Source organism: Vulpes vulpes, chromosome 16 (assembly GCF_048418805.1).
Source record: "Vulpes vulpes isolate BD-2025 chromosome 16, VulVul3, whole genome shotgun sequence".
NCBI lineage: Eukaryota > Metazoa > Chordata > Mammalia > Carnivora > Canidae > Vulpes > Vulpes vulpes.
In genome coordinates, this window is record NC_132795.1 from 38,438,074 (window position 1) to 38,458,527 (window position 20,454).

At 40.0% G+C, this 20,454-nt stretch overlaps 1 protein-coding gene across 2 annotated transcripts in view; it reads left to right on the top strand.

Annotated features, from left to right (window-relative positions):
• SRGAP1 (SLIT-ROBO Rho GTPase activating protein 1) overlaps nucleotides 1-20,454 on the top strand; it is a 266,692-nt gene that overhangs the window by 129,767 nt on the left and 116,471 nt on the right. For both annotated transcript variants that reach the window (XM_026001787.2, XM_026001788.2), the window contains exons 2-3: nucleotides 1,596-1,791; nucleotides 6,278-6,440. In XM_026001787.2, the coding sequence (XP_025857572.1) occupies nucleotides 1,596-1,791; nucleotides 6,278-6,440 (359 nt within the window). The remainder of the gene's footprint in view (nucleotides 1-1,595; nucleotides 1,792-6,277; nucleotides 6,441-20,454) is intronic.

Here is a 20,454-nt window from a genome sequence, read left to right on the forward strand (position 1 = left end):
AGTTATTGTGTCTTTTTTGCCATGATAAAATATTTAATCTCCTTAAGCCTGAGTTCTTTCTTTGTAAAATGTGGATGCTACTTGTACCTGCCTCAATAGGGTGTAGAATAGTGTTTGATTACTGTTAGCCATGATTAAATTGAGCAAGTTTCCTGACTCCCCATTCAGAAAGTGACCACCCTGCTCTTAACGAGCTTGATTAAACATGGCCAAATGTATGCATACATATCGTGAGTTTGGTCTTTCTCTGCTGAACAAGAATAATAGGAATTGAGGGGATGTTATTTGGACATCGATTTCTCTTTTTTTTTTTCAGATTTTTATTTTGGAGACACCTGGGTAGCTCAGTGGTTTAACATCTGCCTTTGGCTTAGGGCATGATCCCAGGGTCCTAGGATCGAGTCCCACATCAGGCTCCCTTGGGGAGTCTGCTTCTCCTTCTGCCTATGTCTCTGTCTCTCTCTCTCTCTTTCTCTGGGTCTCTCATGAATAAATAAATAAAACCTTAAAAAAATTTTTTTTAGTTTTAAGTAATCTCTACACCCAGCATGGGGCTCAAACTCACAACCCTGAGATCAAGAGTTGCACGCTCCACTGACTGAGCCAGCGAGGCGCTCCTGCACATTGATTTTTATTAACTCTACTCAATTAGATTCAGCCCTCATTTTTAGGGCCTGTGCACTGACTCTAGGAAAGATGAAATAAAGTTTTCCAGGATGAGTATGCTTGTCTGGAGGTTAGCCCTGGGTCTCAGACAAAAACAAGTCAGTAATTGTTGCTGTATCTCATTTTCCAAAACACACAGGTTTCATTGTTATAGTCATTTACAGATAGTTTTGCGTGACACCGCTCTGCTTTTGTGTTCTTTTCCAAATCAGTAAAAGACTAACCTTCACCTTCCTAATGTATTAAAATCATCAAAGGATTCTTTGCAGGATTATGTGTGTCAATAGAGCTGTTAGTTTGAACGATGTGTAAAAAGTGAAGGCCAGTGAAGAGCCTTTGATGTTGTGAATAGAATAATAAAGTAGAATCTGAGGATTCCACTTATGAATGAATTATTTGGTTATAGAAATAAGTTATTTTTAGGCTCAGCATCCCTATAAACCCAGAAGCTACGTGTTTTACAAACTAGAAATTTATGCACTAAATAAAAATTACCAGATGTCAGTGTCTGTGTTTGCCAACTAGCAAATATGCTGTGGTTTAGAAGTTTGGAAGAAATGATGCTCTCATCTTTGCCATTTAAACTCAAAAGGTACAGTTGAGGTAAAGTGCTATTGAAAAAAATTACAATGTGTGCAGCTCCCCAAAGATGTCACATGTTATGTAAATTATCTTAAAGGCTTTGCCCTCGTCACTCCATGCATGTTTGTGGCATTGCAAATGTAACCCATGTTTCTATTCCAATTTATAACATTCCTTCCTGGGATTTGTCTCATTCTTTTAAAGGGTCAGCAGATTATGTAAACGGATCTGGACCTAGGAGTCTCATAAAGGTCCAATATAGAGCTAATTATTACTTTTATCTTGCACATCCTGCACACCTCAGTAATTTTCACAAAATCATCAAATGTATTCTCTTCTTTCCTTAGAAATTCGAGCTCAGCTAGTAGAACAGCAAAAATGCCTGGAACAGCAAACAGAGATGAGAGTTCAGCTTCTCCAGGACCTGCAGGATTTCTTCCGGAAAAAAGCTGAAATTGAGACGGAATACTCTCGGAACCTAGAGAAGTTAGCAGAAAGGTTCATGGCAAAAACAAGAAGCACTAAGGATCATCAACAGTACAAGTAAGAGACACTTGACTCAAATTTATGTTTCCAAGGTGATAGACTACCTTCTAACTACCCTTCTTGGTTTTAGAATTTTCCATCTTTGAGAAGCTGTGATTGGCATATCCCCTAGGTAAAAGAAACTGTCTGCATTTATAATTTATGAGCATCAGTGTATCACATTTTAAAAGTATTCCTTTGACATTTTTCCTTTCCATAAATATATATTTGTGGATAGCTTTATATATAAGAAGAAAAGGTGTGTGTTTTAAAATCCCTAATCACAGAAAAGTGGGAGTTGGTCTCTACCACCAGGTAGATATATCAGTGGGCACATTTAAAATGGCTGCTTCTTCAAGCAAAGACCTCAGGATTTCTGTAGTGATTTTGGATGAAAATAAGCAATAAGGGTTGCTTATGTTTAGCCCCTACCCCCCAAGTTTAGCTGTGGTCACTGCAGTTGAGATTGACTTAAAACGAGGATCTTTAGTAAAATGCTTCTGACCAATTGTAGTTAAACCTTGAATAAAAAAAATTAATTGTACTTCATCTGTTCAAAAAATACAGATTTTCTGACAATGAAATTTGCTTTGTAATTTAGATCCTAGAGACAGAGACAAGTAGGCAGACAACTTTCATAGAGTAAAGTATACAAGTACTGTGACAGAGTGAGTGCAGGATGCCATAGACAGACCCGATGGAAATCCATTTTATAATGGAGATGGGGAAAGGAAGAAGTGATAATGTAAGTGAAGACATGAAGGACTAGTTGACAAGTTGAGGGGATCAGAGCAGGATGTTCCCAACAAGGGGAACATATCCTGCATTAGGGGGTAGAAGGGAAGAGGTGTAGGGCAGTTTTGCAGAACAGAAGTAGTTGGATGGGAGCGAGTAGTGAAGGGGGTCATCTGGGTGGCTACCTCTAGACTTTGTCCTGAGGTCATGAGAAGCCTTTGGAGAGTTTTAATTAGAAGTTACCAGCTTAGACCTTCAACTTAGAACGATGATGACGACCATCGATAGGATTGTGGACTGGAAGAAGCTGTAGTGGAGGGAGGGAGACCATGTAGGGGGCTCTCACAGTAATGGCATGAACCAGCACCACTGCAGCCAGAAAGGGACTTGTCTAGGAGATATTTAGAAGGCAATGCAGTCTTTCTGTTCTGGAAATAAGCTATACTAGGTAATCTGAAAAGTATTTCTGCTATAAAACTCTCAGAAATGCCGATTAAAATATAATAGACATCATTTTAAATGTGTAACTGAACTCATAGGAAAATAAGGGAAATTTCCAGGGGCCAAAAAATAAAGAGGGAACTGAAAACTCAAGTGGACATTCATATCCACCCTTTAGTCCCATATGAGGCAGATGATGAGGCCTGTGCAAGGTAGAGAGGTGGGCCTAACGGCTTCCTACCACCAACCCTATCACACTACATCCCACCCTAAAATTGAAACCAAAACAACTACTATCTTTGTGTTGGTGAAACAGAAAACTGCCAACCCACTTGCAACAATGAGGAGTCCTGTCTACTCAGGCTGAGCTGCAGGCTGGAGAGGGGCTGCACAGAAGCCCATCTTTGTCTTCACCGTTGGCTTTGCTGTTTTGTTTTATACCCCTCTATGGCCTTGGATCCTGTGTAAAAAAGTAGGATGAGCAGTACCCCTCGGGTACTTTTGCAGAAGCAAATGCAGAACAGCTCTAGATAGGGAATAATTTTTCTTTCAATGCCTCACCTCTTGTGTTGGTCCAGCCCAAAAATAAATCTTGGCAGTGGTTCCCAAGGTGGACACATGTCAGATGTACTTGACAGAGACTAGAGCTGGAAAGGAGATTGGAGCCAGTACTGTATTATAGTAACTGTGCCTTTTTAAAAGTGATTACAGGTAAGAAGACAGCCCATTCATCCATTCGGTAAATACTTTTTGAATGTTTTCTGTGCACTTGGAAATCCGTTGTGAACTGAAAACTGGTATGGACCCATGCACTAGTCTGATCCCTTAGGGATTCAGCTGCCCTTTTCTTTTTCCTGCTTTGTTGACGTGTTTTGTCCAGAGGTAAACTGTTCAGAATTTTCTTTGATTTGGGTAAGTTTATCAAATATGGAAATGAAGGTAATATGGTAATATGTCCTTTCTACAGAAAGGACAAACCAAGAGTAAGAAGCAAAGACACGCTTTATGAAAGAGCCAGACCTGGTTTGAATCTGGGCTTTGCTGCTTGGTTTCAGCCAAGTTGCTTGGCCTTTCTGAAACTTGGTCTCCTAACTTATAAAATGACATTTTGTGACCATTAAATGAGACACACCATGAAGCCCTTGATGTGATTGATAGCTGGCTTGGGTCATGCATTCATTGTTTCTTCTCTCCACCAAACAAAGGTTAAATCTTGGGCACAGTACTCAGCTTTGAGATGCTCTTTATGTAGAACAGTCCTCAGCTTAGGGTTGCCACTGACAGAAGACGGAAGCTTAGATCAGCCTTCCTGGACTCAAAGACTCTGATACTAGCTTTGGTCTTAATAGCAAATCAGCATGCCTCGCTAAGCTTCTCTCACTGATAAAGGGGATACAAAGAATTTCTGCCTTAAATTGTAGTGGTCGGATTATGTAGAGTTGCTGTGTGTAAAGTCTTCAGACCAGCCGCTAGATAAAAATAGCTAACTTTGTAGAGCACTTCCTGTGGATCTAAGGCATTATAGAAAGTGGTAGGAAATATATATCAACGGAAATAATCATCATAATCTTATAAGTACTGTTATTTTACCCATTCTCCAAATGAAGTTACAGAGGCAGAGAGAAGTTTGGATAATTGGGCCAAGGTCACACAGCTAGCAAGTATAGTTCTGGGATTTGGACTTGGACAGTATAGCTCCATATTCTGTGCTCTTGTGTAGTATTTCTTACAGTAGGTGCTCAGTACCTGATAGCTGCTATTATTGTTGTTGTTGGTATTCTTATCACTTACAAAGGCAATAATATGTGTTTATTCAGGGAGTGACATCACATTTATTTAATGTTTACCATGGGCAGGGCACTCAGGATACAAAGACGTAGGAAATGTTGTTAAAGTAGGAAAGGTTGTCCAAGAATGTATGGGTTACTTCAGTGTAAAGGATAGACATAGAAGTTAATATGATAAGGTGACACGGATCTCTTGGGCTGACCAGATAGAGAATGTCAGTGGAAGGGCTGCCAGGGAACCAGTGCCCCTTGCTTGATGGCTCTGAGGGGAAAAAAAAATAGGTTCTCTAGGTTGGGGGTGTAATCCTGGGGGCTTTTCTAGTGTGTGCCAGCACGAGGACCCAAGAACAGAGGACTGTCCCACTGCACTTGTTCCTGCTTCTGCTTCCATCCTCTACTTCTTCTTTCTTCTACAGAGGGTTTTGACTTAATTCAGTGTCAGATCCTGAATCTGAGGAACTTACAGGCAGAAAGAGCTGACTGAATGATTTCTTCCCTGATTTAATTAATATTCAGAGTCATAGATGATCGTGAATAGTAAGATACCATGTCTGATACAAATGGCTCTAGTGTCCTGAGTTAGGATAAGCATTCTTGTGCCTTTTTGTCATTTTTCAGTTAGACTTTTAAAAACAAAAAAGCATTGTACTTTTTTTTCTTTCTTTTTTTTTTTTTTTTAAGCAGTAGCATCCCAGTTAACTTGCTGTTTTTGAGGTTTGAAGATTTTTTATGAGTCCCCTTTTGTGGCTTATATTCACTTTTAGCTTTATTACCTGTAATAAACAAGGTAGGAGCACCTGGCTGGCTCAGTTGGGGGAGCATGAAACTCGTGATCTTGGAGTCATTGAGTTTGAGCTCCACGTTGGGTGTGGAGCCTACTTTAAAAAATAAAATAAAATCAAAATATCAGAGTAAAACAAAGGATAGTTACAAACATGAAAGTGTTTAATGACAAGTCACGAGCCACTACACTCCTTGGTTCTATTCATGAGCCTTCAGACAGTGTTGTAGAGTTGTGATTCCCAGGAACACTTTTTGGGATGCTGGGGTTTATGTATCAGGGGATTAATAAATAATCCTCAAATGTACGTTCCATGGAAAGCATACCTAAGCCAAATCTCTTTTCCAGCAGCAGACTGGACATTCAAAGCAGACTTTGTGTGCAGTGGCAACCACAGTCTGTCTGAGAGACAGTAGTCAATAGGTTTTTGTGTAAATAGAAACTACTTTCTTCAATGGGGTGATTAAAGCTGAAAGCCTGGCTGATTACTGTGTATATTAGGGTCCCATGGCCCTTGTCAGGAGTGGGGGGTTTTGACTGGTGTCCATGGTCCAAGTTTCTCCCCCCAAGTTTAGGGAATTTCTGGCTTTCAGCCATCACAGCCTGGAAGGCCATCCTCCTGGCTAGGGAGTAGCCCGCTATGAGCAAGACCAGCAACAATACCCATCTGTTGTGGCTCCTCGTTTGCCTTGGTGGCTTCCCTCAGCTGCTTGGGGCAGCTTTGAAATTGATGGTAATTCTATTTTTCTTCCCTTCTCAGGAAAGACCAGAACTTGTTGTCTCCAGTGAACTGCTGGTATTTGCTTCTGAACCAAGTGAGAAGAGAAAGCAAAGACCACGCAACTTTGAGTGACATCTATCTGAACAATGTGATTATGCGGTTCATGCAGATAAGTGAGGATTCTACTCGGATGTTTAAAAAGGTACATCCTCTCCCCCCCCCCCCCCCATCCTGGTGCAGTGTGTCTTCTCGAGAAGACACTGCGCGATGGAGAAGGGGCCAGCACCTTCGCTACTTATTTGTACTCTGTAGGTTTTGGCTAAGAGAAGGAAAATTCTTTTGAAAACTCAAGACACAAAACGATAAGGTCAGCCCTGAGCGGGCATGCCTACAGAGTTGTAAATCGCTGAATCTGTGACCTGAAGACAATGCAAGCAAAATTGTGAAATGAGATGGACCTGCAGATTGCACCCCTGTCCTTAGGAATGTGTTGCCTACACTTAGGAAGAAAATCAAACAGGAGAGGAAAAGCCTTTAAGTTCTGTGTTTTGGGCTCACACATGATCAGACACTTGTGAAGGACAAGGCAACCGGATGTGCTGCTCTCTGGGGAAAATGTTAGCATGGTTCATTTTTTTTTTTATCTTTGTTCTCACCAGACTAGCAGCGGAGGTGGTGAGAGGATGACATGAAGAAAATCTCACAGAGCATAGAAAGTTCAGTCTCTTACATGCCAGAGAGCTTCCTCCTTTCCAAATCTACTTTAAAAAGTAGGGGCTGGGCTTTTAAGCCTTCTTATCATTGTTAAGCACTCTCAGCCAGCCCTCAGTAATTTTATTTTTGTTAAGAATGGGAACAGAATCGGACCATATCCTGGGTAGGGAATGCAGCTACTTGCCCAATGAGACTCACTTTCACTTTTTATGTTTATGGGACAAGGGCTCTCCCCACCACTCCTCAGTTTTGTGCTTAGTGGTGTGGGGTGTCTATACCAGTATCTGTACTCTATTCAGTAAGTAAGCATTAGTTTCAGAAAGTAGGGGGGAAAAACCCCACCTTGTAGGTAAATGACATATTTATGTTTCAAAGGGGCCCTTGAAAACAAAGATGTAGTGTTCAGCGGGCCAGCTGGAAAACCTCTTAGCTATGTTTGATGTGTCCACACTAGGCTCCATTTCTTTCTTTCTTTTTTTTTTTTTTTTAAAGATTTTTTATTTATTCATGAGAGACACAGAGAGAGAGGCAGAGACACAGGCAGAGGGAGAAGCAGGCTCCATGCAGGGAGCCCGAGGTGGGACTCGATCCTAGGTCTCCAGGATCCCGCCCTGGGCTGAAGGTGGCACTAAACTGCTGAGCCACCAGGGCTATCCACTGGGTTCTGTTTCTGACCCAGAACTGTAATTTAGCAAACTCCAGGTCCTCCTTTGCTCTGTGAAATAGGAAAAAAGTAATAAATGTTTCAAACAAAGGAGGCCCTTAAATTTGGAAGAACATATTAAGAAGAGTACAGGTAGAGAATTGCCCAATGTGTCTTAGGAAATAGAAATTTGAAAAACAGTTTAGATGGAACCATGAAAGTGATTTTCTCAGATGTCAGCCCGTTCAGCCAAGGCCTCATTTAGTTCACTGGGGTTTTTTGAGCATCTTTTAAGAGCAGGAGATGGTGTCAGGTCTTGGAAAGTCTACATAGAGGAAGAAAAACCAGTCCTTGTGCTCAAGAAGGTCACATTCCAAATTTGGATGGCACTATATGATGCCTCTAGTTGTGTGAAGGCTGGCATCTGTTCAGCCAGGGCATCTGGAGCCAGCACCTTGTCAAATCCATTTTTTTTATCTGTTCAACAGAACATCTTTAAAATGCCTGAGGAAGCAGAGTTAAAAGACACGTCCCTGCCTGCATGGAGCTCATTATAGTAATAAACAGTTATCATGCTAAAGGGACACACAGCCCGCTGTGGGAACTCAAAGCTGAAGATCGTAACCTTCCTAGGGGGAGGAAGGGTCAGGAAATTCTTCATGGAAGAGGGAATCCTTGGAGTGAGACTTGCAGGAGAAGGAGGTGGTCATCAAGCAGACAAAGACACTGTTCTAGGGAAAGCAGTAATACAACATGTTCAGGAAAGAGTTTGCTGTCACTGGGCCAGGGTCACGTGGGAGTTGAGTGAAGAGATGTGAGGCTAGAAAGGATGGTGGCTATAGAAAGGGCCCTGTATGTCTTGCTAAGTAAGATGTAAGGATTTATATTTTGTGAGTCAAAGTCTAGGGCTTGATAAAGTTGATAGAAACCTGGGGCTGAGAGTTTGGATTTGAGTGGCAACTCTTCTGCTTACTTGCTTTGCAGTCTTGGGAGATGATTCAAGAGAGTGCTCTCCACTGTTGAAAGGAGTGGGTGAGGCAGGATGGGGCAAAGGGGGAGAAGCTGACCTCTGGTGGCTCTGGAGCTAGGGTGGTCCTTTGGAGTTGTGTCATATCCAAGCAAACAGGCCTCGCCTCTGTTTTGCAGTCATTGGATTTGAGCTGCCCTGGGGGAGGGGCTCAGTAATCCTAGGGTGAAGCAGCTCCTCTTGGTGGAGGGTAATTCCCAAGAGTAGTTCTCAGAGAGGCATCAGGTGCATCAGCAGCCAGCAACCAATATTCCCAGTTGTTAGGGGAATAAGATCTTGGCTCTTGAAGAGAATCTGGAGGATGTGCAGTAAACACACAAACGTGTGTAAGGCACTCACACACACATACCCCACGCCTGCTTCTTTGCTACCTAGAAATTCTTTTCTTTCCAGATTTCCTGGGACTCGCAAGAGTTATGATTCTTGGAATGCTATTTATAGGGGACCCCTGGCTGCTTTGGCATTTAGTGGGGTGAACAGTCTTCTAACCATTAGTGACCAGCTGGCAGGTTAACAGTCATTAGAGTTCTGGGTGTCGAATACTACTTTTCTGAAGCAAACGCAGCACACTCCACATCCCACTTTTCTGTGTATAGTCTTGCTGGAAAAAGAAAGGACAAGAGGCAGAGGGCAAAAGGGAGAGATTAAAGCTTATTGAGAAGCCAGATCAGCTCACTAGGACACATTTGTCATCTAAAAGAACAGGAAGCTAAACCCATACCTATCAAGTCCAGAGAACTTTAGGTCCCTTTAGATTAAAAAGCAAGACTAGTCTTTTCTGCCACCACCCCCCCCCCCTTTTTTTATTGGCTTTTTTGATTACCAAATGTTTCTCTTTGGTCCAGCTCTTCTTCCATTATTGTGATTCCAGAAGTACATTTTCCATCAGAATGAAAAGAAATAATCAGAGCTAGTCTGAAGTGACCTTAGAACTATTATGGGGTCCTTAGCACAATGCCTGTCTTTCTTGGGAAAGGATTTTGAGACTTCCTCATTTTTCAGGAATATCCCCATGTCTGTATGGAGATCCAGGTAGATGCTGGGGGTTTGACAGTTTCAGCCTCGTACACAGCTGTATTGTATTCCCTTTAGCCAGCGGTAGAAAATCCTTTTACCCAGGATGCCTGGGTGGCTCAGTGGTTGAGCATCTGCCTTTGGCTCAGGATCCCCGGGATCCTGGGATCAAGTCCCACATCGGTCTCCCTGCAAGGAGCCTACTTCTCCCTCTGCCCATGTCTCTGCCCCTCTCTGTGTCTCTCGTGAATAAAAAAATAAAATCTTTTTTAAAAAAATGACCCAAACTGTTCTTTCACATAAAGAGTTTGAAGCAGATAATTCTAGGAATGTTTTTGTGCCCAAATAGACATAATAATTGGAAAGACACATAAAAATACCTAATTCCACACATAGGTATAGGGAACAGCCTTAAAGCTTAAATTTTAATCACATCAGAACTAGTTAGAGTTTTCATCAGGTAGAAAAAGTAAAAAGTGTTTTAGAAGACAACAATACCCAATAATTCAAATACTGATTATTTCAGATTTAGGCCTTTAGAACTGTAAATGAATCCTGTTAGTCAGAATAACATAGTGGTTCATCTTTTAGGCTCCGAAATCAGATATTTTACGTTACGAATCTTGGCCTTTTCACTATTACTATCTGTGTGGATTTGGGAGTATTCGTAAATCCCTTAGGCCTTAGTTTTTTTAGTATCTATAAAGTAGATACAGTAACCTACTTCAGATAATTGTATGGAGGATTCATGAGTCATCCATGAAAAGCCATTTAGCCCAGTGTCTGGACTTGAGAAGTCCTAGGTAATTTTTAGCTATTATCTTTATTATCGTCTGTATTCTAAACCCTTACTCTGTAGCATTACACTAAATGTTTCCTCAAGTCATTATACTAAATGTGCCCTCATTCTAAGGAGAATATATGCTGCAGCTGTGATAACCACAGCCAGATCATTACGCAGCGTTGGTCTGTCACTTACTATGAAATTGTTCCAAACCATATTTGTAAGCACACTCTGAGAAATGTCCTCCCAAGATGCTTGTAGCCCAATTAAAATTTTGGTTCTCACATTTCATCACTTAGTGGGAAATCAGGTAGTAACCCAGTGAATATCCATGTTGGTCAACACACCCTCCACCCCACCCTGGGCCTCTGAGGTCCCCCCACAGCTATTTCACATACAGAGTCTTAATTTTGAGGCTTCACTGATTTCTTCATTCATTCAACAATAAGAGTTACTCAATTCCAGACCCTCTGTTAGATATGGACAGGGCAGGACTCTGTTTTTACTCTCTTAACTTCTGCTTTGCCTTTTTAGAAGAAGGTCAGGAATTGGAGCCTCCTTCTATACTTGGGTTTGTTTCATTATCAGCCCTTGTTTCTTTCCCAAAGAACAAGAGGTGGTGAGGTGTTTCTTGCCCTGTTCTCCAGCCCTGCCTCCCAAAGTGATGAGATTTTGTGGTCTTCTTTCCATTACTCATGCTGAAAAAGAGTGTCCTGCATCTGGTTTGGTGCTGCAGCCAGAAAATGTGCAGATCATATGCTACACATAAAAACATAATTAATGTCAGCAGTCATAATTGCAGGAAAGAACACAACCAGCTTGCAGTAATCACTTTATTTAAGCACCTTATCATATGATCTTATTTCCCAATTTTGAGACTGTTAATAGGAATATGTAGTTTAGAGGAAGCACAGTAAAATGGTAGCTGTTGAATATGCTAAATTCTCTTTGTGTGTTTTAAATTATCTTCAAGTCTATCATTTCCCCCATAGATTGTTTCAAAGTATTAATGTTTTTGTCTTCTTTGGTTTGCATAAATATGCGTACAAGTTTATTCTTCCCCAATCATACTGACATCTCTACACTACCACTTACCAAATTTTAACAACTGTGCACCAAGCACTGTGCTCTGCGTTTTTCACACATTCACTTACGTGTGCTGCCCATAAACAGGTTTTATCACCTACGTTTCAGAGAGGAGGAAATTAAAGATTCAAAGATATAAGTTGTAGAGACAAGCTAGTGGGTATATATTTTGTCTTTACCCATATGTCTTAGTTCACACTGTGACTTCGTTGGTATTTTTCCATGGTAACGGGAGATGTTATTCCATGCATAGGTAAAACACTTCTTAGAATTGGGACACTATGGTCTTGGCCCTATTTATTTCTTATGAAGATCCTGAAGAATGACAATTTTGGGTGAGGCAGCCAAATCTGTCCATCGTCCAGTTATTGGCAGGTATTCAAAGCAGCAGAGACCTGTCACGGGCCACTAAGAATGACTCCACTTGGGGATCCCCAGGTGGCTCAGCAGTTTAGCGCCTGCCTTTGGCCCATGGCATGATCCTGGAGTCCCAGGATCGAGTCCTGCGTCAGGCTCCCAGCATGGAGCCTGCTGCTTCTCCCTCTGCCTGTGTCTCTGCCTCTCTCTGTCTCTATCATGAATAAATAAGTAAAATCTTTAAAAGAAAAAAGAATGACTCCACTTTGGCACAGATACTATAGGTTATCAGATTCAGACTCACAGAAGTTAAATTAACCTACTTTGGGTATTGCTGATTGTGTTGTGTGGCCCAATCTGAAAGGAAGGAGAGATTATTAATAAAATTTGGAAATTTGCAGTCATTTTTTATTTTGATCAAGGCCAATCATATTCTACTTAAATACCCCAGTATGAAAAGAAAGAAAACCAAAACATTCCCTAGGAGGAAAAGTGTTGTTTCATTTAGATCATTGAAAACATTCAGAGTCTTTAATGTAAGTTGATAAAAGATACCAGTCTACAACAGATCTCTAACACTCTAACTTTGTTTTAAAGAAAACTTGCATGAGTTAAAAAAAAAAAAACCCTGAAAACTGGCGATCTGTTTGAGTCTCTTTTTTAATATAAAAATATATATTTGTTGTAGAAATGTAGAAAACATTAAAAGTGGAAATAATTCTCCACATTAATATGACCTGTGGTTAGTACCTTGGGCTATATCTTTTCAGTATTGGTATATATAAACATATTTGTGTAGTAAACAAACATACATATGTATGTATTTTACAAAATTGAGGTCTCGTTGCATATAGCTTGGGAACTTGTCCTTTTCATACAAAATTTGTTAGCATTTCCCATGTCTGGAAATAATCTTTTTTTTTTTTAATTTATTTATGATAGTCACAGAGAGAGAGAGAGAGAGAGAGAGAGAGAGAGAGCCAGAGACATAGGCAGAGGGAGAAGCAGGCTCCATGCACCGGGAGCCCAACGTGGGATTCGATCCCGGGTCTCCAGGATCGCGCCCTGGGCCAAAGGCAGGCGCCAAACCGCTGCGCCACCCAGGGATCCCTGGAAATAATCTTTTAAACTGGGATGCTTCATGTCTACTTAGTGTTTCGCTATCTGCATGGCTATGTTCTTTTGCTGTTTTTGCTCACTTTCCTGTTGTTTCACTCATCTATGGTGGTTTTTTTTTTCTTATGCTGTATTTCTTGAAGTAGAATTATTAGGTCAAAGAGTGGTATTGGAATGTCATGCTTTGGATAAAATTTTTATCTTTTGCCTTTTTGGAGAAAGGTGGTAATGGCTGTGATTTACCAAAGAGTAATCCATTCCCTGAAAAATTGCCTATTTTCTTAGCAAAGAGCTAGCACATGTAATTTAGGACGCTGATGCAACAGTAGTAAATAATATAACAAGAGGAACTTTTTTCAGAGCATTTCAGTGCAGTGTAGCAGAAGAATTAAATGCTATGCTGGTGGCATTGGGGGGCAGCTTCATTATTGATGAGACCTGGATAAATAAGTGAGAATAGTTCAAGCAGACATGACTATCTGCTTCTCTTGAGTCTTATTGACTCTATGGCTAGCTCATTTTTCTGAAAATAAGTCAAAACTAAACTCTGATACCTTATAGTGATATAATTTTCTGAAATATTATAGAAGATGTTTTTAATTTGTATTTATAAGTTGCTTATCAGTGTGGCTAGAACAGAGTACTTAAAAATTAGCAGTTGTCTGTGCTCCTGCTCGAGCATTGACATCATTGTCTTTATTAATGACAAAAGGACACATGTGGATTGACCTAGCTATAAATTTAGCAGGTGAGTTACTAGAAAATATCATTCACCATCAGTTCAGAAGCTTTACTAGAGATTTTTAGAGGACACTAAACAGGTGATATATATGTCTCCTTGCCAAGTGGTAGAATTAAAAACCTGACATAGTGAAGTTGGACATTTTGTCATGCAGCATGGTACGGTGGTACTGATGCTCTCGTGTTAGTGGCTGAGCCCATAATTACCTTGAGACCAATTGTTGAAAAGCCCTTGAAACTTACTTGTGGTTAAAAAAAAAACAAACCAAAACCTGGGAGTATATAAAACAGAATTTTTTTTAAGATTTTATTTATTTATTTGACATAGAACACATGTAGGGGGAGCGGTGGGCAGAGAGAGAGGGAGAAGCAGGCTCCCCAGGCACCAGGCACCCCTGGGATGTGGAACTTGATCCCAGGACCCTGGGATCATGACCTGAGCCAAAGGCAGACACTTAACTGACTGAGCCACCCAGGTGCCCCCAAAATTATTTTTAAATGGATATTTTCTCAGTTACCTTTCTTCCTTCTGTTTGCTTATCTATGATTTCTGATTTTTGTTCAATGAGCCTATTTATAAGACACACAAGAAAAGAATTATTGTAAACTAAAACCTTAAAGAAACTTGGCCCAGAGTACACGAGTCAACGTTTGCTGTTAAAAAGAAAAAAGTAGGGAGCTGTAAATAGTAACTAATTCTACTCCTAATGCTGTTTATTAATAGAGAAGTGGCGTGTTCTCCAGGTATCCTTGAAAACTGTGCTTTGAGCATATAGAATTCAGAAGATTAAAAAGAAGAGACGTGGTATCAGGGAACTTCTGAGCAAGATGGCAGGTTGCACATGGACTTCCAACTGTCTTACCTCCCAAATTATCTTTGAAATGAAAATATATAGGATATATATTTCCAATAGGAAATATTGGAACAATCCTTTTAACTTCAGGCAGGTCTCATTACTCCTTTCCTCACTGTCTTGGCTCCTACTTTACTTTGAGTAGAGTCTGCACCCCTGCTCACTCTATCTCTCTCTAGCACTTATCTCTTTCTGACATATCATATATTTACTTAATATTTATTCACTTCATTTCCCCTCTTTTTTTTTTTCAAAATTTACCATCTTAACCATTCTTTAGAGTATTTATTTATGATAGACACACAGAGAGAGAGAGAGAGAGGCAGAGACACAGGCAGAGGGAGAAGCAGGCTCCATGCAGGGAGCCCAACACAGGACTCGATCCTGGGACTCCAGGATCACGCCCTGGGCCAAAGGCAGGTGCCAAACTGCTGAGCCATCCAGGGATCCCCCGTTTCCCCTCATTTTAAATGTAAGTCCCTGAGAGAAGGGTCCTCGAATCATTCACTGAAGCACTGACTCGCACATAGTAAATGCTCAGTTAATATATATTGAATAAATAAATAATGAATGTTTACATTTGTATTAGAAACCAGAGATGAGTGTCACCTACATAACAGAAATTTCAAGGCATTTCAACCAGATCCAGTATTGACAGCTAGATTTAAGTAACACTGTTGTGTGCAGTCAGTCTACTTCCCAAGAGCAAGAAACCAGGAAAATCACATGGTTAGTTTGTGGCAGACTGGAAAAAATGAAGTACAAGCTCTCTAGTCAGAGGAGTGTCCTCAGGAACCAAAAAGTATCAGGCAGATTAGAGAGACAATGAAGATTTTTTTAAAATCCCATAAAGTTGTTTTCTTTTTTAAGATTTTATTTTTAAGCAATCTCTACACCCAGTGTGGGGAGCCCTAACTCACAACCCCAAGATCCAGAATAACACACTCCACTGACAGACAGACAGGCGTCCCCCATAAAATTCTTTATGAACTCCTCAGCTTACTCCTGAGCTGGATGTGCTTGGGTCTGGTTTTAGGCAGTATGCTTACCAAGGACTTTGAGAACTGAACTAAGGGATACACCACTGCCTGGATTCCAGACTGAACCCTGGATGGAGCATATACAGGATAGATCCAGTAGTGTTACAAAGATGTTGGAAAAGAGAACTGACTTTGAAACCACAACCTATAGAAGGCCGGTCAGAATTTGCATTCTGAATCCAACCAGGTTGATCTCTTGATAAAACAAAAATACCAGCATTTCACATATGGTTTAAATAAGACTCCAAATCTCATAACATAATATCCAAAATATCTAGAATACAATCCAAAATTACTCAGCATGTAAAGAACCGGGAAAACTTCAATTCACTTGGGAAAAGATAATCAACAGACTACTCTGAATTGATGCAAATGCTGGAATTTTCTACCAAAGACTTTTAAAGCAATCATGATAAAAATGTTCCAAGAAGTAAGGGCAAACATTCTTGAAGCGAAGAGAAAGATAGAAAGCAACCAAAATTTAAAACCCCTCACTAAATGGGTTCAGTAGCAGAATGGAGGTAACAAGGGAAGAGTCAGATTAATTTCTCTTAATCGTGAAGACAAATTAATAGAAGTCCAATCTGAACAACAAAAAATTTGAAAAAAAAAAAGATCAGTGCTACATGGACCTTTGGGACAATACCAAAATTCTGACATTTGTGTCAGCCAACAGCCAAGTCCCTGAAGGAAAGGAAAAAAGAGTTTTTGCCCAAAAAATATTTGACAAAATAATTTTAAGAAAACTTTCCAAATTTGGCAAATAGACCTCCACATTCAAGAAGTTCAGCAAAATCCAAACTGAATGAATCTTTAAAAGTCAATACCCAGATACATTACAATCAAACTGAGAGCTAAAGAAAAAAATATTGGAAGCAGCCAGAAGAAAAATGAAGCCTTCCTTATGGGAGAACAAGAATTGGAAGGCTGGATTTCTCTACACACTAAATGCCAGTAGCACCTTACCAGTTGTGACAACCCAAAATGTGTTCAGATATAACCAAACGCCCCTGGGCAGGAGGAGTTGGCCCACGTTGAGAACAGTGGATTCTTATTGAGTCCTCCATTCTCCCAAGCACATTTTTTTTAAAGAAATGTTATAATTTGATTTTTTAATTACAAGGTTTACAATTCTAGATTAAATTAATGAACATGGAGTAAGTCAAAAGATACCCAGGCTCTCACCTCCCAGAAAGAGGGGTAAAAAATATCATTCAGTTACTTATAACAGATCAACACTTAATAAAATTCCTTTTCAAAGAATCCACTGGCTCTGAATCCTTACCATTCTCCTCATCCCAGAAGGAAATTGCATCCTTAAGTAAAGAACTGATGAGGAGAGAACATTCCTACCATATGTCGAGGTGTCTGCCTTGAGATCAACAAAAGTCTAAAGCAACCTGAAAGCAGTTATTCTGGTCGCAAGCCAAGGTTTCTTACCGTTTGAAGACTATGTTTAATTTCACATGGTAGGATTCTAGAAAATATCTAGCAGCTGTAAGAAATGCCATATTGGGGGATACTGCACATAGAGTAAATATTTGAATTAAGAAACATTGGTGATACCTTGAATTATAGCAACCCAAAAATATGCATTTACAAACAGCACTGACTATGGCTGTCAGTTTGACTGTCAGATTGATTTCAGGGGGGAAAAATTACTCATTGTTAGAGGAACAATTAAGTAGAGACAAGTAGAAATTTTGCCAACTAAATACATGGTCATGTGAACATAGGAAGTTATGAAAATAAAAAAATTTTGACACTGAATATATGAACTATTTAGATTGAGAAAAAACAGTAATTTTCAGTAATTGATGGTAAATAAATACATGCACCGTTTTATTTTTTTTAAGCTTTGGTACTTTTAAGTGGCCACAGATTCCCAATTGGCTTAGTACACTGGCTTGAATAAACATGCCCATAAAAACTTCATCTCTTTAGCTCTTAAGATGGAGATTGCAGGGGTCTATTAAAACAATATTTTATTATTTGGCAAGGTCTTACAATTCACTGAACAGTCATGACAAATCTGTAATTTCTACTTTTCTTTCTTTTCTCATTTTTTTCTGGAACTTTACGGAAATCAGCTTTCTTTTTCAAAACAAAATAGACATTTTATTTTATTACTCACTCAACAAACATGTATTATCATTGTGCAACAGACACAATGATAGGTTCTGAGGTTACAAAAGTGAGTAAGATACGAATCCTCAGTACACCAGAGGAGCTCATAATCTAATAAGGAAAGGAAGTACACAAATAAAAATTACATTATAAATCAGTAACTGGTCCTACAGAGAAAAGACTTAAGACCACAAGAGCACAGAGGGGATTGTAAGGCATAGTGCCTAGGAAAATGCAGAAAGGTTTCACAGAGTGGCATTTGATTATCATCTTAAAGTAAACGAGGTTTTACAGGGGAATTAGGAGAAGTGCATTCTTTTATATGGAGACAACAGCAAAGAATAAGGTCTTGGGGTTCTGATCAAGCCTAGCACATGTCTAGGAAATGGTGGTAGGGAAAGATGGTGGTAGATGGGGCTCTTGGTGGTCCCATCTACCTAACTCTTAACAGTAGTGAGTCGTGAAGATATATTATTAGGCCACCTCCTTTTTGGCTCAACCTAAAGCTCACATCTGTTACACAGCTGGCTGAGGTTAGGAACTTAGGATGGTGAAGCGTACATAGTGGGATAACCGCTATCTGAGATTTAGAAAGGCATAGTTGGTGGGGGTGCAGTGGGGGGAGGTGCAAGAATTTCCTTAGTTTGAGGAATTGGTAGGTTGTGATCTAAGCAACCAAGGAAGCCAAGAGTTTTTCTCAGGGATACAACATAATCAGCTTTGTTTGTTGAAAGCATTGTGAAGAGTAAATTGGAATGGGAAGAAACTGGTCTTGGGGAAAGCTGTCGCATTAGTAATGTGACTGATAATTTTTGCTGTATCATGAATTAAGGCCAGAGAGGAGTTCCATACTTGTAATGATACTGTCTTCAAAAAGTATGCATCTGCATAGATTGAGATGCTTTGTTATTGTTGTTGTAGTTGTTGTTTTATAAAAGGTCTGTCCCAATCAGATTTTCTTAAGGCTTCTACTCTTTTATCTGATGGCTCTTTACCCTATTGGAAAAGAAAAAAGAATCTAACACTGATTCCAAGATTCTTGGGCTTATAGAAAACCACGCAGACATCGGTTTGGACTCTTTCCATAAAACAGGGTGATTGCAAGTGACTACAAGTCACAGGGCTGGTGTGTGTGGTTTCCTAATCATCCTTTCAAGATTTTAACCTCCACCCCTTGAAGTAGAAAGAAAGTACCTTTCTTTTTTTTTTTTTTTTGAAAGTACCTTTCATACCACTAGCTGCAAGACAGTAATAATCGGGGGGGGGGGGGCGGGGGGGGCAAGGAAAATGCTCTCTGATTTCTTTAAATTGTGTCATATAAAGAGTAAAGACACCGGGGAATGTTTAGTATGAAGAAAGTACTGACACCTTCGCTAGGACACAGTAGCTGTCTTCACATATTTGAAGACCTGTCATATAGAAAATAGCTTACATTAACTAGCTCTGTAAGTCGACAGAAATTAAGACCAGTTGATAGAACATGAATGGAGACAAGCTCCGTAGCCCAAGGAAGACATTCTAACAGCTAACGCGGTCGGATGTCAACCAGGAGGAGCTCAATAGAGTTTTGCTTTGTTGTAGCTTTGGAAAGGACTTTATCCTCCTTGCTACAGTACCTCAAACAAAATTTAAGTAGTCTAGAAAGTAAGTCTTGACTTAGACTGAAGTAACCACCTGAGACATACCAAGTTGAAAGTCAATATGAATATACTGTTGCGTCAACACTTAGAAAAATAGAGGGTGACTTCATGAGCTGAAACGAGCATATGACACTGAGTTGATAATAGCATCATAATGACAGAAACCACATTTATGGAGTTCTTCATATGTGCCAGATACTCTTTTAAGCACAAACAATGGATATCTCATTTAATTCTTATAAGAACCCTAAGGAGTATATGATTGACTCTTGAACAACATGAGGGTCAGAGGTGCTAACCCCCTGTACAGTTGAAAATCTGCATATAACTTTTGACTCTCCTAAAACTTAACTACCTCTAGCCTACTGTTGACTGGAAGCCTTACCGATAACATAAAGAGCCAATTAATGCATATTTTGTATGTTATATGTATTATTTACTGTATTCTTACAATAAGCTAAGCTTTGAGAAAAGAAAATGTTATTAAGAAAGTCATAAGGGAGAGAAAACACACTTAGAGTACTGTACTGGAAACAAACCCACGTGTAAGTGGACCCCTTGTAGTTCAAATCCCTGTTGTTTAAGGGACAACTGGATCTTATAATACTATTTTACAGATAAGGAAACAGCTCAGAGAAGAAAAAGATATTTTAGTCTGACTCTATACCATATTGAAGAAACCTTCATTAGGCTTTTTCCCCCCCTTCAAGTGGGCAGGTATCCCATGTACATTTGCCTACTCGCCACAGATGTTTTCTAAATTTCTCTGGTTGCATTCAGGGAGCCAAGTCTTTGATGAAAGGACACTTACACATGGGAATTTTTTCTTTTTTTTTTCCATCCTTAACCTAACTTTGGCTTAGATTGTTTCAGTAAGCCCAGATCAGGAGATCCCTGGGTAGCTCAGCCATTCAGCACCTGCCTTCAGCCCAGGGCATGATCCTGGAGACCCGGGATTGAGTCCCATGTCAGGCTCCCAGCATGGAGCCTGCTTCTCCCTCTGCCTGTGTCTCTGCCTCTCTCTCTCTTTCTCTGTGTCTATCATGAATAAATAAATAAAATCTTTAAAAAAA